The sequence below is a fragment of the Leptidea sinapis genome, chromosome 1 (genome assembly GCF_905404315.1).
Source record: "Leptidea sinapis chromosome 1, ilLepSina1.1, whole genome shotgun sequence".
In the NCBI taxonomy this organism is placed as follows: domain Eukaryota; kingdom Metazoa; phylum Arthropoda; class Insecta; order Lepidoptera; family Pieridae; genus Leptidea; species Leptidea sinapis.
This window is the reverse complement of record NC_066265.1, coordinates 27,550,182-27,569,489: the sequence shown is the minus strand read 5'-3', so window position 1 is coordinate 27,569,489 and position 19,308 is coordinate 27,550,182. Positions and strand designations below refer to the sequence as shown.

The window sequence follows — 19,308 nt, the reverse complement described above, 5'->3', positions numbered from 1 at the left end:
TTAAACGGATTTCACAGAAATGGTGTCGCATTAAACGGAAAATCTCAGCTTAGTGTTTGCGCTCACAATTTTTTCTTCTTTTATTGTCCTGCTGTGAGAAAATTGCACTGTGAAACACTAAAATTTTTACTTTATTTTTGTTTAAATGTGTTTGCCGAGAAAGACGCAAGCAAAATTAAATTAAAGTATAAAATTATATTATTGCGACACTCGACATTGTTGAATCTTAGTAGTATTTTATTTGTAGAAAGAATATTCATATTTTGGAATTATGAAATTATTCATTCAGATAGTACTTGTTTTGCCATGCAAGTTATCATTTGTATTAATCCAATAAGAGATAAACAATATAACCGCTTACTGGCATACTACTAGAGGTCCTCCCAAATTAATGTTATTATAACAGCTATGAATGCTACATATGCACATCCTGAATCCTAAAGTTGTAGTCGAACAGCTTAATAGTCAACCATTAATCAAATAAAAATTAAACATCCCAGAAAATGCTTATAACAAATATATTCAATTATATTAAGTATGAATCTATCTAAATTTTATTTAGAAAAAATTCATTAAGCAACTCAGCGGGAGTTTCTTGGGCCCGTTCTTCTCAGGCTAGAGTTTTTCGAAATTTTCATTAATAATTCATTTCCAAAGTTTTTGACTTTTAATAAGCGGTTTCATATCCTTTTTTTGGATAAAAATATAGGAATTTTGCGTGTAAATTTGTCGACGGTCACGCACCTATTAAGTGTGTATAGATCATAATGGGCTCTCATATCTGGTCTGGAGTATCTCAACATCAGCTGTTAGTCATAAATTTTACAATCATTTGAATACTTTAACTCCTTGATGTTGTTAACAGACGGCATATTCTACTGCATCTATAACTAAGGGTTACTACTAAAATATATAAAAAATTTGCTCATGAGATTTTTGTAGATATTTCTCAGCTGAGGCGCGATAGAGTAGAAAAAGTAGCATTTAAGCCATTCAAATTGATTTATTTACATTGATTACAGAAATTTTAAAATTTGAATTTTGAATTTGTATCTGAGATTAGAGGAAATATGATTTATTTTGCCTTCTTTAAGTGTTATAATTTAACAAAGCATACGATGGGAATGAACCAACTAATATCCTTCACGTATCTTATAATTTTCTGATAAAGTTAGTATCAACTGTTTAGTCTTGGCGATATAAATATAAATAATAACCTGTATTATAATAATGAATGGACTAGATCGAAGGAAATTTAACAATATTTTTTGGAGAATATTATTCATTTTGAACTACTGTTTTGTAAATCAACTCTTTGATAAAATACAGAATTAAAATGAACGTAATTGTTTCAGATATCGCGATCGGGGGCAAGGCGAGTGGTGCTGCAAGAGGCAACCCCAGCGATGGCTGGTCGCTTCCGGTGCGAAGTGTCAGCAGATGCACCCACCTTCCATACGGAAATACGATCGGCACCACTAGAAATCGTTGGTAAATATTATTATGTCATTTGGGAATTTAACACTTAAATTATCCATACATACTCAGGCGTACTGCATAAGAATTCCCACCATATTATTATTTTTATAGGAGATGATTTCTCATTTTCTACCGTGAAGCAGTTACGTGTAAGCATTATTGTGTTTCGGTCAGAAGGGCGCAATAACTGGGCAAATGAGACTTAAAATCATATGTCTCAAGGTGAGAAGCAATATTGTAGTGCCGCTATAAATTTTTGGATTTTTTCAAGAATCCGGAGTAGTACTGCATTGTATGGGCAGGACGTATCAATAACCATCAGCTGAACGTCCTGCTTGTCTCGTCCCTTACAGTTATAATAACAATGAAAGTAAATCACACAATATTAACCTTCATGTTGAATAGAGAGGAAATAAAGCAAAAGGTATTTATAAAGCAAGGTTGACTAAAGACCCAACTGAGCTGAATACATCTAGTCTGACGTTATTATTAATATTGCTTAGTCACATCTTAATCTACGCTTCCAAAGGCGAACTCAATGTATTTGAAGACTCCATTCGATCGATTATTAGTGACCTAATTTAAATGTTGCCTCTAAAATTTCATTATCTCCTATATAATTACACTTACTTCACATTAATCAAATCACATGGCTTTAAAGACGCAGTGCCAATTACAAGTGAGGGAGTAATAGTCACAGTATACTAAGTAACAGTTAGTAACAGTTAATTGCTTTTGCTGTCTTGATGAACCATCACAATTGTTTATATAATATATAATATAATATTGACACACTTTTTACACAAATTATCTTGCTCCAAGTTAAGCATATATGCCTGTGTTATGGGTTACAAGACAACGATATATTTCATACAATAAACTTACTTAATAATAAATACAAATAAACATACATATAAAGATACATAAATACATATAAACATCCATGACTCGGAAACAAACATCCATATTCATCATATAAATGTTTGCACCTACCAGGATTCGAACCCGGGATCTCTATCTTAGTAGGTAGAATCGCTAACCACTCGGCTATATAGGTCGTGGTTTATACAATAATGTAATTATAATTTACTGACCTGTGTTATATTATTGAATATAACCTTAAACAAAACACAGTATTGGTTTGTCAGTTACTTTGTTACGGTTGGCTCTTTTAAGTCTTTTCTTAACTCAAGAATACTTAATGCAATTTTTGAAGTTATACTTCTTTAGATGCGTATTGAAAAAATTAAGAATGAAATTTTAAAATGCGAGCGCATCACTGTAAAACAAAAGTAACAGGTTGAAGTTGGTTCCTAAAATTTTCTTACGTTTGCGTTATTCTTTGTTTTTTTTTTTTATTTTTCGCCCATTATTAGGACAAGCAAAGGATTCAAGCCCATACAGCCGTATTCATTATTTAATAATTAATTGTCAAAGCCATCTTTGTAAGATTTTAACAAAATTGTTCTTTCTATAAACGTATCAAATATTTTAATGATTTTTGCTTCGTTAGGCCAAAGGAGTATAACATCTTGCGTGTATACATTATTACACACACACTTTTTTATATACATCACTGTGTATCACTTTTGGGAACCAACAAGGGGCTAAATAGTTTGAAAGAAACTGTCAAAAGCTATTTTGTGGTATCATTTTCAGTGTTCCAAATAGTTAGCCTGAATGTGTTGCACTAAATATAGTTTCCACAGTGATTCTATAGAAGTTGTAGGTCAGTCACATTTTTGGCTCAATTAGCTCGGGCTTAAATACATATTACTCTGCATGACACGAGCTAATCTCTACTCGCCTTGAATTTGTATCTATTTCATCTGAAACTTATTTTGGCTTTCGTTGAAATCACTGCCTTTCACTGCTTAAATAAAATCTAATTTTAAATAACATTTAATAAATAACATAGATAAATTTGAAGGATACTATAATTTTCATTTATTTGAATTTTACTTTTTATAAACATTGTACTTCAAACACTTCATTATACTCTAATACATTTTGTTTAAGGCAATAAACGATCTTGAAATTAAATTTCAAATTTATTAAATTGCTTTGGAAATTATTCAAGGATAACGACTTATTACAACCCCATTTCATTTTTGGCTGCCTTATCAACTATTTGATTCGATTTTATTTCGTCATCGGTCGTGGCTCGCCAAAAAGGTCTTTCTGGTATTATTTTGCACAATATTTCCACTGGAGGCTGGGGCTGTCTAGCTTTGGAGCCTTGCCTCTCGCGAGATCCATTTGAAGATGATTTTAATAGTTTACTCTTTGTTATATCTTTATAATAATTGTAATTGCTATCTAACCCCACACATTTGTAATATGATTTGAATATTTTGTAGAAACTTTTTATAAATCACAAATTTTTACATTTTGTTTTCCTACAACCATTTCACTTCTTCTTTATTTGTATATAAAGTATACCTTAATTGCTGATAATCACGTAATTAAATGGCTCATTGATATTAAATAGCCGATAAGCACGATCTTAAGTGTAAACAACAAATTGGGTAGCTTGCCAAGAATCAACAAAATTAAAAGCATTCTAGCGTGTCGATAAATACAAGTACAGTCTGCCACGAACAATATAGAAGAAGCAATGCGATCAAGTGAACGTGCCAAACACAGCTTAACCCATTATATCATTTCAAAAGTTTCCAATAAAGTTCATTCTCTCAGAAAATGCTATAGAAATCATCGTTGTTGAAGTAAAAATTAACAGAGATTTTTTTTATTATTTTGCCGAAAGAGTTCATTAGTTTTTCTCCAATATAATATTTTAAAAGAATCAAACACTTATAATTCACGTATAATGTGTAGAAAAAGATATCGTATGAGAGAGAAAAGATATGCGGATTTTTCTTTACTGTAATCAATTTTGATTCTCAAGTCATAAGCAGTCAGCCACGCTTGAGATTAGCCCCATAGTATTTTGAATATAATAAAAAAGATAGAAAAGGAAAGCAAATCATTTGTCACTGTGACCGATTTTAACGATTGCGATAGCGATTCTATCGCACACATTGATAAAACAAAATTGGTCACACATTATCTCTTTCTTTCTTCTTCACACATCATAATCTTTTCATGAATATATCATTCTTTACATGAATCTGTGAATTAATTATTGATTGCATTAAAAAAGTGAAAAAAAGATTCAGTAACTACTATTTTGGTCAAAACATGAACTGGGTTTTATAATACTAGTACTATTTGTTTCGTGGTGAATGATGTTTTCAATCCGATTTTAATATTCTTACGGCCTTAGGTAAAAAATTATACTTCTTAAGAATTAACTTATAATATGATAAATGTTGACTATATCGTTGACAACACTGTCAATACAATGATAATTCGGAGGTTTCCGGAATGTCAAGCAGCCTTGCAAATAAATGCAGGTAGCGTGATACGTCCGAATAAACCAATCATATGCAAAATATCTTGTTTGTGAACATTTTGCATATTCTTGGTTTACTTATTTAGCATTAAGAATAATAATTGCAAAGCTTTAATAACACACACAAGAATAGTTATTTTATGTTAGTATTATTAAGTATGTTTATAAAAATAATATTTAAGAGGTGTGTCTGTATGTGTGTATGTATAAGTGTAGGGGAGTGAGTGTGTGGGTGATTGAGTGTTTTCGTTTTTTTTCGTGTAAAAAACTGTGCTTAGACATCGCAAAAATTTCAGTACCTGCGTACTCACTATTATACAAGTTGTTATACGCTTTGAAATACTATTTTGGGCATAATTTGTAGTAACTTGGAGGACGTGAAACAAGGTAATACTCAAGTATAACTTAGTATAAAACTAAGTTGTAAGGCGGTAGGATATCTCAGATTTACTTATATAATGAAATAACTATATTAATTATCATGAAATCGATTGCCAACGTAATGGAGCCGTGATACAACGTGAGATAATCATACAAGTTTGTTTGACGAAGTTAATCCTATTAAACCTTGGGTCTCCAAGGATAACAACATCAGGCTACTACGTATTATGTCATATCCAGGGATACATGTTTCATGATCAATATACACGGTTATGTGTATTTGCAATATAAACGATCTAGTGTATTTGCAATATAAACGATCTACGTCAAACAAGATTGGCATACAGACGCCTCGACATATTGTATGTGCTATTTATCAACTTGGTTGTAGACAGTCTTTCAAAGAAAAATTTAAAGAAATAAATATTATGACTGTTCATTGTCAGTACATTTATGAAAATTTAAGAAACGTTCACAAAAATCGTCACCTTTTTGCTCTAAATAGTGATTTTCGTTAGTATAAAACTAAATATAAGGGATTGCTTGTAACTAATTCTAGTAGGCTTCATAAGATACATAATAGCTTTAAGGGTAAATTTAAGGGTAAATGTATACACTTCTATAATAAAGTCCCAGCCACTGTTCAGGCATTATCTATAAATAAATTTAAATGTTTTATAAAAAAAAATGGCTCTGTCGTCAATCATATTACTCCACAGCTGAATATATAAGTGATCGGACAGCCTGGGACTATATTAAGATTATTTTATAGCGATAGAAATGACTGTACAATATTGTATATTTTTATTGAAAAGAGCGCAAGAAAAGGATGCTGGGTCAGTTTCTTGCGCCGCTCCTTCTCTCTCAGAGCGCCATTTGTTTCCGAAGCGGTAGTAGTATCTAGTATATTAGGAATGACATCAAAAATAATTCTAAAGGAATCAATTTTGAGAAAATAAATGCCTTTCATGCCTTTTTATTTATATTGATACATGTCGTGACTTCAGAATGTACTTGCTACTGTAAAACCCAGTGGGATACCGGCTAGATTATGGGTACCACAGCGGCGCCTATTTCTGCAGTGAAGCAGTAATGTGTAAATATTATTGTGTTTTGGTCTGAAGGGCGCCGTAGCTAGTGAAATTAATGAGCAAATGAGAATTAACATCTTGAGGAGACGAGCGCAATTGTACTGCTTCTCAGAACTTTTGGGTTTTTCAAGAATCCTGAGCGCCACTACATTTTAATGGGCAGGGCGTATTAATTACCATTAGCTGGTCGTCCTGCTCCTCTCGTTCCTTACTGTTTTTACTACTTTTACTGAATTTCATGAATTGCAATGTATCGAATTAATTAATCTTAATATATATAAATTACGTGACACGTTGTTTGTCCGCGATGGACTCCTAAACTAATGAACGGATTTTAATGGGGATTAATATATGGAATACAGTTTAGTCCAACTTGAGAGATAGGATAGTTTTTTTTTCGATATGGGACCCATAAATATTTTTATTTCCAATATTTGTTTTGTATGGACATATTTTCTGTGAGAGAATTTATTGACGCGAGGTTTGAGAGTTCTGCTGTGAAACAATTTCATTATAACAACAAGGAGCATATGTTACGAAATAATTCTTGATGTTTGAAAAATTGTTAAGGTTTGTAATCGATTACAGTTTGATATTGTTCATAGATGTCGCCCTAAGCCATCAAGGACGCATTATCTAAGTTTATTATAGAACTGTGACCTTACTTATTATGTAACTGGTGAATATATGATTGGTACGCCCCTATTAAGTGTTTTAAATACCTTAGTTAGTGGGATATTTTTGGGATTTGTACAAAAATTATTTACAAATTCATAAAAAACAGTATTTTATTTATTATGTACAGAATAACGTCTGTCTGGTCAGCTAGACAATTTATATTTAGGAAAGCCATCGTAGTGAACAATAGTATCTATGATAGAAATTGTATACCTCACCTACAGGCTAACTCAACATGCATTATGAAAATATTATTAGGAAGAACTGAAAAATAATGTAATACATTCTAAGTATTTCTGTAGTAATTTTAAAAACTCGCTTAACTAAGAAATATTACAAAAAACAACACAAAACTTAAAACAACTAAAACTAAATAAACAATTAAAATACAATATGAACAAAAAAATATTTCAATATGAGAATTAAAAATAAAATAAAAAAGATAAATAAACAAATAAAGCAATAAAATAAAAATTTAAACAGATTTTTCTTAAAGTTCGCTTCTATCGATATATTTTGATCTAAGTATATTTAAATAATTCGTCAAATGAGCTATCTTCATTATAATAAAATTGTAAGAATTATTTATTTAAATGCGTAATTAGTTGAAAAATGTAGAAATTTATATCAAACAATTATAATTGTTTTGAAATTTATATTATTTAAATTTTACATATTTTTCTCTATTTTGATCTTACCGTAATGTTATAACCAATATATGAAAAAAAAAATAATTATGAAGAATATTAACAATCACACGAGCAATGTCGCGGGTAAGAACTATAGTATTATATAAATGAGGTCAGCATCCACTTTATAAGTTTACTAAGCGTTAATTCAGTAAATTTCGACTGTGTGTTTTCAGGCGTAATGTACATTTAGAATTTATGTTTAATGAAGTTGTTGTATAATTTTCGATACGCAGTTTAAGTAGAAAACTTTGCTTGCTCTAAAATAATCTTGAACGTGTTAAAAGATTCAAGATATGAAATAAGTTGGCTTATTTTGATACAATACAACACTTATTTAATACTAACTTTTACCCGCAACTTTGTTCGCGTGGAATAGTTTCTTTGGGCAGATTTTTTTATCTTTTAAGATACTTTTCAAATCATACACATACAGTCTGCTCTTTCCGCTGGCAGCGCTCTTCTATGATACAGCGGATATCCCTTGTGGACATCCGCTCTATCCCTCATTGTGGACAGTCTCTTTAATAGCACTTCCCTGGGAAGTTTAATTTCCTATTTCATCTCCATGTAGGTCAAATTTTCAAAATTCTTGAATAAATACTTATAAATTACATCTTATCAAATGCCTACATACAAAGTTTTATGGTATTTTTATGTCATCTTTGATAATGACGAACTTCCATACAAACTTCCATCCCCTATCTTAACCCCTCCATTTATATTTTCTCAATAAAATTCTAGAGCTTGGAAAAGCCTATGTCCTTTTCCAAGCTCTAGTCTATCTCTATACCAAATTTCATCAAAATCGGCTTAGTGGTTTAGGCGTGAAAGCGTAATAAACAAACTTACATTCACATTTGTAATATCAGTAGGGAAAATGTAACAGCTTTTAATTTGAAAAATATATTGAATGTTTATTATTGAAAATTAGTAGTTAGTCTTACTTTCGACTTAGATTATACTTATTAGCGTACAAACCTCCTTGTGTGAACAATTTTATTTTGTCAATGTGTCCGTTATTTAGTGCTAGTATTCAAAATACTATGGAGCTAATACCAATTACGTGTGGCTGACTTTTTCCGACTTGGCAATCAAAATTTCAATGCATGCGCTAGTTAGTGCTTCATATTCAAAATACTAAGGAGCTAATATTATGTGTGGCTAACAATTTCCGACTTGTCGATCCAAATGTCATGTGTGCGTTAGTTAGTGCTTAGTATTCAAAATACTTTGGAGCTAATGCCAATTACGTGTGGCTGACTTTTTCCGACATTTCAATCAAAATAGGTTACAGTCACAATACCTTACCCTTTCTATATTGCTGTGTCACCGTTAGATATATTTTCTCTGCCAGTGTTTGTTCATATATACACCAGTATACATATATTACACGTACACAGTATTCTGTGTTAAGCGGTATCTTTGAAAATTGTAATAACATAGAAATCTTCAATATTAACTTCAATAATTTAAAGTATTTCATCAACCATTACAATTTTCGATACAATCTGCTATGATTGTTCACATTTGTTGCCCACCTCTTTTTATATAGACCATAGTATTGTACTTGATGATCCGTCAGACGTTGTTCTATGCATAAAAAATAAAATGGTGTTTCTTTATAAATTCGTCAATAATATTTCATAACATCAAGAATGTTCCCTTTGGTATAGTGAAAATGTTTCACAGCATAATACTATCAAACCGTGCGTCAATAAATTCTGTCATAGAAAATATGTCCATACAAAACAAATATTGGAAATAAAAATAATCACGTGTCCCAGATCGAAATAAAAACTATCCTATCTCTCAAGTTAGACTAAACTGCATTCCATGAAGTAATTTATCCCCATTAAAATCCGTTTATTAGTTTAGCAGTTACTGGAAACAAACATCAATACCACAAGATTTATATATATTAAGATGTGTTTTCTACACGGGCAGATAATTTCTTATATCAGTATCTATTATGAATTAATTAGAAACTCTGTCTATTTATGGATACATCTAAAATTCAATTTTGTTTACAACAGTTAATAATCTTAAACGAGTTAAATTAAATTCTTGAGTCGTTTCTGCTTTGACGAAGCTTAAATCAACAATTCGGATGCTTTATTCACGAGAGACTGTCTGCCCTCTGTGCTGTTATTTTCTAGATTAAATCATGTCTAGAAGCAATCTCATACATGCTTTATTTAAGTGTAATTCACAAACAAATTTTGCAGTATACAATTACCTCGCTTAAAAATTTACAGATTTTTCAGCAAATATAAAATATTCATCACAGTTAAACAAACAAGATTGACGTTGCGTCACAATTACTAAAAAAATAAAGGTATAAACAAAAACAAAAAACAATTATAATAGTGTAAATATTATGTTTAAATTCTGCTAATATTTGTTAGTATACATGCGGAGTACACCTACAATAGTAACGTTTAACTGTTTCAACCACACGTTTTTCATATAGGTGAAGAGACATGTATAGACACGAGGCATGCTCAGGGGATGTTGATTCTCCGAACTCTAGAAATCTGATCGTTCGAGAGATCTGCGTGGGCCGGTGAATATACCGGCCGGTTATATGTGTATAGTAAAAAAAATATTGATTTGTGAATCTTTACCAAATAAATCTTTTACCTCTTTGTTTAGTGTAACTTGGAACGCAGAGTTTCATTCGTAATTAAGAAATGTTCATTTAATTTGGCCAAATATGTCGGGTGCCAGAGGGAATATGTCAAATAATTATATTTTATTGGCCACGTTTTTGTCACTCGGTAATAATTTTGTTGTTATTAAATATCTTCTATTTTCTTTTCTTTACACATGACAATGTACAAAATACCATAATTATCGGTTCCACTACTAAGTTTAGCTGCCTTATTCATAATAAAACGCTTATCGAAGGTATAAAGCTATATTAGTTAAAACGACTTTTAAGCCTATAGAACGTTTGATATAATTCCTTATTCATATTCGTTTGATAAATATCCCATAACTAATACGTCTCTATAGTACGCAATGTTGCCATTTCGTGCAAAAAAAAACATGAATTTAACTAATTTAATGAGGAACTGTCAATGAAAACAGACATCTTTTCAATGTCAATAGTTTGTCAGTTGTCAAAAACGAAGAAAAATGATTACAAACTTCAAAAATCAAAGTTTTGAAGTCTGTCGGCTGTCAATCTATGACGTATATCCAACAACTTTGAGCGGGAAGCTATTAATCACAATAAATAACGAACAGCTGATCGATGTCGGCCATGTTTTTTAGCGTTCGAGTGCTTAAAATGGAGTTATAGAAGGGTCCTAACTCCTAGCTACTATAAGTCACGTCAGCTTTATCGAAGAGATAATGAGCGTTTTAGCTCTAATATGCGATTATGAATACCATTTTTTAACAAACGTATATTAGCGAATTTTTAAATCTCTGCTAAGTCATTATGAATAAGACGGTAGGAGTTTACTGAGGATATTGCTCTATTAAATTATTGTTTTTTGTTATAACCGCCTGCGTGCATGTAGATACGTTAGCACCAAATGGGTTAGGTTAATAACAATGATTATATAACGAATGGATTTTTCTAACTTTATTGGTTTCGTATATTCCATTAAACATATTTTTACATTTGTAACTTACATTCGACTGATAAGCGAGTGCCCATATCTATTCTGTTTAGAGACAGGGCTAGGGCACTCCGACTAAATTGTTTGAATTGTTGGATATCGCCGATCTCTGACTTAAAATTATAGTTATAGCTGACCCGACAGACGTTGTTCTGTACATAGTAAATAAAATACTGTTTTTTTTTATGAATTTTTAATAATATTTCTTAACATCAAGAATTATTTCCTAAAATATTCTCCCTGTAGTTAGGAATGAAATTGTTTCACAGCAGAACTGTCAAACCGTGCGTCCATCAATTACCTCATAGAAAATATATCCATACAAAATAATTATTGGAAATAAAAATAGTTATGGATCCCAAATCGAAATAAAAACTACCCTATCTCTCAAGTTGCACTAAACTGCACTCCATGAAGTAATCCCCATTAAAATGCGTTCATTAGTTTAGGAGTTCACTGGAAGCAAACACCAGGACACTGGATTTATATATATATTACTAGCTGACCCGACAGACGTTGTTCTATACATAATAAATAATATACTGTTTTTTATTGAATGTAGTATTTTTTTATAACTAAAACATACTTCAAAGTTACTAATTAGTAATAGAATAGTTACTAAAACATCATATATAATACAAAAAATAATTTTTAAATCGACTGCTACAGATAATTTTTACGGCTGACCGCATTTTGACGGCTTGTCGTATTTTACACAGATAAAGTTTTAAAATTAAATATTTTTACTTTTATAGTCTGTTAAATTACATATATGCTAGTTCCATAGGGTATAATTAGTAAAATCAATGGCTGCTATAAAGGAGAATGGGACTTTTGGGCCTGATGGTTAACAAGTTGAAATATACTTTAAAAAAAGGGTATATTTTTCTGATGTAAAATACAAAAAACTAGCTCATTTTGCATGCAATCTACAAACCGAAAAAACATTAAAATAAATAATTTGGATTAAAATCTAATCGAATGAATATTTAATCTATTAAAATAACATTAAGATCCAGTTGTTTTTTTTTCAATAATATTAGTTAGGTGCATAGTTTATGTTCGAATGACCATATTAGGTATTATGAATAAAATATAATATTATTTTCTCAGGAAAAAGCAGAACTGAGCAATTATTTTATTATCAATAAATCGATCAATAAATCGATTTACATAAAAAATCGATATTAGTGAAATCCTTGTTCCTCAACGCTAACTTCATTTTGACAATGACAGTCTGACAGATCATTTCGTTTCTTCGTCATTGTCACTTCGTTTCTTGTTGTATACGTTGAGTTACCGACTTGTTAACTACCCAATTGAATTCCAAGGAAAGTTGTCTCTAGCAGTCTGTTTTACAGTTCACGTGAGCTAATGAGTATAATATATTATTATTATCTGAGCAAATAAAACTATCTTTTAATTTAGGTATTCTATATTATATGTAATTACCAATTGTCTTATACTATAATGCAAAAAAATGTCGTTACAGTAGTAGATAGGTATACGCTCGTTTGTCCTCCTATTCCATAAAAAAAAAAAACGTATACCTATTAAAAATAAGAAATACCTACCTATCTACGTAGAGGTAGGTATTTTCTATCTAAAAAAACAAGATTGGTACCCATCTAATATAAGTATGTGATAAATCTTTAGCAGCTAGGCATTTAATAAACCTACTATAGATGAGCTGTCAACATATAGTTTAAGGCATAACCTCATTTTTATATCTTCGATTACTCAGCTCCTAGATTGACAAATCTTGCTAAATTATCAATTATGGATTATTTAAATATTATCTTTTAAATGGTGCAACTTTCATCTTGTTATCACCTGGGCCCAGGAATGTATGGAAGCGTTTCGATCTCCTTTATCTTTATATTTTAGAAATACAAATTACCTTGAACTAAAATTAAAATAGAGTTAAATGTATATTTTGGCAGAAACTCCTGAATGGGGACCTCGACTGGTGTCAGATCGGTCGTGGTACGGCGTGGGATCAACCTTGCGTGCGACATGTGCTTCTCCACCATCACACCCACCAGTCAATCTCACTTTCGCGCTGAATGGTCGTGAGGTATTTATCTGAAAATAAACAAATACTTTTATTGAAGTGTTTTGGCTTAATGGCTTTTGTATTTTCACCATAAAAATACTTGCAGTGTTAAAGTAATTCTAGTTTTTGAAGTGAAAACTTCTTTAGCATCGTTGTGATTTGAAAGTCGATGAAACGAAAAAGCGCGACAGTAAATAGAGACAGTCACATAAATCCATAAGATTTAGCGTGGGGTAAATGAGATAGAAAGCCATTATATAGTGTTTTGGTACCAGGCGATCATAGTTGAAGCAGAGATTGTCTTATGTATGACGCGAGTATACCTTAATATACTCCATCTTGTATTATCTTCTTGTGACAGCTGGGTCACGTGATTGGCCTAAGAATACGTCATCAGTAACGATGACTGTTTTCAAACTATTGTCGAGTGAAATAACGCCTTAAACTTGCTTTAGGTTTGAGTGAGACGAAAATAGCGATGAAATGGCGAGCTGTCAGTCTGAAATATTATAATATATGAGAATACCAGGCGGAGTATATTACAATACAATGATCCCATTATTATTTTTGATCGTGGCTTACATGAGGGAAATGGGACCATAAATTCTTTGGTTTTCTCTAATGCATTTTTCTCTATAAAATTTCGAGCCTCCTGAAATTCTCCGTTATGCTTACTAAATCTCAATCTCCCTTGTTTTTACTCTATTTGTAAATATTATGTGTAAATATACTGGAAAACATTATGCTTAACTATAAGTCTGTAGATCTTCTGTAGTGTTTTAGAATTGAAAATATAAAATAAAACAATGAAACCGTTTTATATAAATACCTATTACTACCATTATAACTACTTTATTCATCTACACCCTACATGAGTATTTACTCTCATTACTCTGTGACCTGCCATGAATTATGAATTAACATCACATTGGATAATTTGTGGTTACCCTTCGAAGGCCAAAATATAATTCATAAAAAAGAATACAAGTAAAATAATGGTTAAATGGGCTGTTCCAGGTACAAAATAATTATCTCAGAACTTCTAGGTTCTTTTATATGACACCTATGCTACCATTAATTATTGTTGTCCCTGCAGAATGTAAACTTAATTATGGGTTCCTCTTTATTGGGGCCGTTTGAATTCGTTCAAATTAAGCAAATTGTATATCTTTGTCTCGTAAAATAAACAGGCTTGTAATTGCATTTTCAAAATTGCGAATGAGCCTAAAATAATGACAAAAAACCTAATTGAGTATGCTGAAGGCAAATAAATCCTTTTTAAAAACGAACACGAATATATATCATCGAACAGTATACGCTAATATAAAACTGAATAATTTTTGTATACCTACATAAGATTTATAGTCTGTATCAATTTGAACTATGTAGACTGTGACGTCATGATAGAACAATAGATAACAACAGTAATAGCAGCCATTGTGTCGTCATTAATCACGAAGCGACTCTCAGCCACATTAGCTTTTAGCAACATCTCTTAGCCCATCGCTTTCTATCCATCATTTATCACGCTACCTTTACTTTATATCAGATAACTACTTTCAGATTGACATGGACTCATTTGTTCACGAATTACCAGATTGGTTCAAATGGGATCCTCCCTTAAAAAGTGATACTACAACAACTGAACTGCCGGAAGATCTTAACCTAAATATATTTCACGATGATAACAATATTCAATACTTGGATGAGACATACATAAACTTGCACAAAGAGGAAATCCGACGGCCCCCGAAGGAGAGTTTAAGACAAGTAATTGAGAGAACGGGGGCAGACGACCGGCTGCCATCAGTGGGGGAAGTTGTGTTCGTAGTTCGACATGAAGCTTTTGAAAGAGGCACACTTCGACTGACTTGCATAGCTAGCATATACAATTTATATTCTGGACGTTCTGAACTCATTTTCGACATAGAACAGCCTGAAGTGGCTTCGGTGTTAGGCGTGCGAAATAGTGCTGAAGGTAAGATAAATTTAAACAAAAGATAACTTTAATATCAATGCATTGAATTTATTAAAAATTTATTTGTTCCAGAGTCAAGCCTCGCCTGTAATTTGTGGCTGTCAGCATTAATTTTATCCAGCATTTTTAATGCTCGGTAGTTATTCCAGTGAGGACTTAATGGATTTCGTGGAAAATTGTTTGTGAAAATCTAACAAGTTTTTACCTTTAGTTGGTAGAAACACTTCTCATGACACATATCCAATTGAATATATATTTCCTTAAAAATCTATAACGTGTTAGATAAAGATCCAGAGGCCAAACTACGATAAGTAATAATAATGAAATATATCTATCTAAATAGGTCTTTGCTAAGAGTAGCACAAATATGTGACTTATAATACAATACAGTATAGAACAGTACTTTTACTTAATACTAGATCGCCCGAATCGCCGCACGCATACATGCATATGATTTACACATCCGCTTAGCAATCTTGGGAAGACGAACCTATTGAGTGCCACGCCCTACGCTGCCGAGACTGGTCGTTATCCGAGTTCAATTAGATGCACCGCACCGTCAGCATCGTCAATCTTTTTAACCGACTTCAAAAAAAGAACAGGTTCTCAATACGTCGGTATGTTTTTTTTATGTGTGTTACCTCAGAAATTTCGACTGGGTGAACCGATTTTGATAATTCTTTTTTTATTTGAAAACTGGTGTTTCCCGTGTGGTACCATTCCAAATTTAACAATAATCGTAAATAGAATTTGATTGTATTAAAAAAACGCATTATTTTTATACTTTTTACTGAATATTATATCTATTGACTTGGAATAGTGTTTTTGAAGTCGGTTGTTTATTTGTTAATTTTTTTTGTGTGCCAACCCTAGCGCTCCACCAAGTCGTAGGTATAAATTTCAAGGCTACCGCTGCGTAACGCTACTGTTCTTGTACTTGTATTGTGCTTATGACTAGTATTTGAAAATATACTAACTACTATCTTATGCTACAAACCTATGTAAGACCGAAGTACCGTGTTTAAAGGAGTTATAATAATCAAATTCTGTTTAAGTGAATTGAATTATTTAAAATTGTAAAACATTGGTTACATTTTTAGAAAAAGTAACCTTCTTAAAGACTGACTTAACTATAATATAATTTCTTGGACTAGGTAATAAGAATCCAATTCAAATGAGTATTAATATTATTTGAAATGTTATTTCTCTCTTAGATTTAATTAATACTATTATAAAAGCAGTGTATATCTACAATCCAGACTTATACCTACGTTACGCTGTAAATAATAATATGATATTCTTAGATTAAGGATTGGTCTCCGCTGCGCTCCAACTAGATAGCGCACTACCTAAGAACAATAGCTTTGTTATTACAGCAACTATTAGATGCTTGTGTGCGTGGCATCTTGACACTCAATGACATCTTTATAATGTTGTAACATACGCTTCGTATTATTTTACACTGAAATTAATAAAATACAAAATACTTACTGATGATATGCGAGTGTCTTTCTTATTTCTTGTAGTATTATTTTTACAAAGTCTTAAAAGGCATTTAATTTCTGATAATTGACTCCTTTAGAATTCTTTTTGATGTCATTTCTAATATACTACTATATACTACTTTGGAAACAAATGCCACTCTGAGAGAGAAGAAGCAAGAAACTCTCCCAGCATTCTTTTTTTGCGCTCTTTATAATATTGTATTGTCATTGCTATTGCTATAAAATAATCATAATCTAGTCCCAGGCTGTCGGATCACTTATATATTCAGCCGTGGAGTAGTAGGATTTACAACTAAGCCAGTTTGTAATAAAATATTTAAATTAATTCCATTCACATTGTCCGGGACTGGTTCGAGTACGCCCACTTGGGCGTAGTATTGTTGCTACACTTTGCGACTACGCTTGCGGTATCCAGTTGGAACGCAGCGGAGACCAATCCTGAATCGAATGATATTATTTATTGTTAAATATACTATGATTATTAATAGATACTTATAAGAAATATTATATTTATGTTAATATAATGGACATATTATGTGCATACAATGAGGAATAACTAAATTCAAAGAGGTGTATTATTATAATTAATAAAAATTGAATTTATTACAATAATTGTTTCCCGATAGTTATTTTCAGTGATTTTTGTGAGGCTACACGGAATAGTTTTGTGAAATGTATCCAATTGAAATTACTCTATTGTAAATAAACTACATTATTAGCAAGAGAAGATATGAAATAAATAATGTTGATAATATTTAGCTTTTCATTTATAAGTCAAAGTTAAGGCAAAGTCAATCATTGCACTAAAATAACTCCAAAATCTTGGAGAGTTGTCATCAGTTGATCAACGACCGACAGTACGGCTTTCGCCATATATGTCTTCTACCGCATTTATCACGGGGAGTGTTCCGAAGAGCTGTTTAACCTGATTCCTGCCGCCTAATTCCACCTTCGCACGACACGCCACAAGTTAGGATATCATCTCCACCATCTGGATGTGTGGCGGTCCTCCACAGTGCGGTTTTCAAGGAGCTTTCTTCCTCGTACTATAAAGCTGTGGAATGCGCTTCCTTGTGCGGTGTTTCCGGGACGATACGACATGGGTACTTTCAAAAAAAGCGCGTACACCTTCCTTAAAGGCCGGCAACGCTCTTGTGATTCCTCTGGTGTTGCAAGAGAATGTGGGCGGCGGTGATCACTTAACACCAGGTGACCCGTACGCTCTTTTGTCCTCCTATTCCATAAAAAAAATGTTAATTACAAGTAATCATAACAATACAATTATTTATATAGATGAACGCGAATATTATAAATTTAAATACAATAATTTTAGGGGAGTAAATCGCGTTTAATTATGAATTTTAACAATTACTATTTGGTAAAATTAATCTTATTAATTATCTAAAGTATTTCTCATCCTTTTTGTCTTTTGAAGAATTGTAATTGTGTCAGCAATTAAATAATTCTTCAACAATTGAAGAATTATGTATAGAGTGTTACGATACTTAAATGAGTTCAACATCGTTTCCATTTGTTAATAATCTAAGTCATATATTGGATATACTACACAGCTGGTCCGAGATTTGAGGCTCGTCAGGTGAACCCATGGCAGCGAATAAGAATTTTGGCAACCATGGCTCAACCCGTTACACTGGAAAAGCTGTTAAGCTACCGGAATACTGGAGGTTTTTAGTCGGTACAGAATTTCGACCTGAGTCCAACATATGGACGCCCTACTTATACGATCAAATATATTTTCTCCTCTCGAAAAAAAAAACATTAGATATAATGTTTTTTTACACGTACATATACGTGGACTTAATATCGTCATAATATTATTCTTTGGTAAGTATGAAAAAATTTGTAATAGTTTTATAATATATATGGATTATCTACGGATAATTTACCAGTGGGAGGCTCCTTTCCACAGGTTGGTTAGCTAGATTATGGGTAGTGAAATTAACGGGCAAACGAGACTTAACATCTTACGTCTCAATGTGACGAGCGCAATTGTAGTGCCGCTCAGAATTTTTGGGTTTTTCAAGAATCCAGAGCGGCACTGCATTATAATGGGCTGGGTGTATCAATTACCATCAGCTGAACGTCCTGCTTGTCTCGTCCGTTATTTTCATAAAAAAAAACATTTCAAGGAATGGTGACACTATTATAATATATTAACTACTCATACCTCTTGCCATAACAAGAATAACCAAAATAATTAAAAAATATTGACACACATACGATATAAAAAGTAATCGAGCATATTCATGTTTATTACTTTCGATGCTGTTTTTAATATAGAAAAATAAATAACAGAGAATACTACACAAATAAAATTTGAAAAACAAAATTTTATGTACGATGCGGGACTGGAACCCACGACCTCCGGCGTTCCGTGCCGGTG

General features: G+C 31.9%; 1 protein-coding gene across 1 annotated transcript in view; it reads left to right on the top strand.

The window, feature by feature from the left end:
- Positions 1-17,658, top strand: part of LOC126969718 (uncharacterized) — a 54,573-nt gene extending 36,915 nt beyond the window's left edge. Inside the window, exons 4-7 of the mRNA XM_050815273.1 lie at positions 1,356-1,491; positions 13,309-13,442; positions 14,985-15,399; positions 15,472-17,658. Of these exons, the coding sequence (XP_050671230.1) occupies positions 1,356-1,491; positions 13,309-13,442; positions 14,985-15,399; positions 15,472-15,539 (753 nt within the window). The 3' untranslated portion in view covers positions 15,540-17,658. The remainder of the gene's footprint in view (positions 1-1,355; positions 1,492-13,308; positions 13,443-14,984; positions 15,400-15,471) is intronic.
- The last annotated feature ends 1,650 nt before the right edge of the window (positions 17,659-19,308 follow it).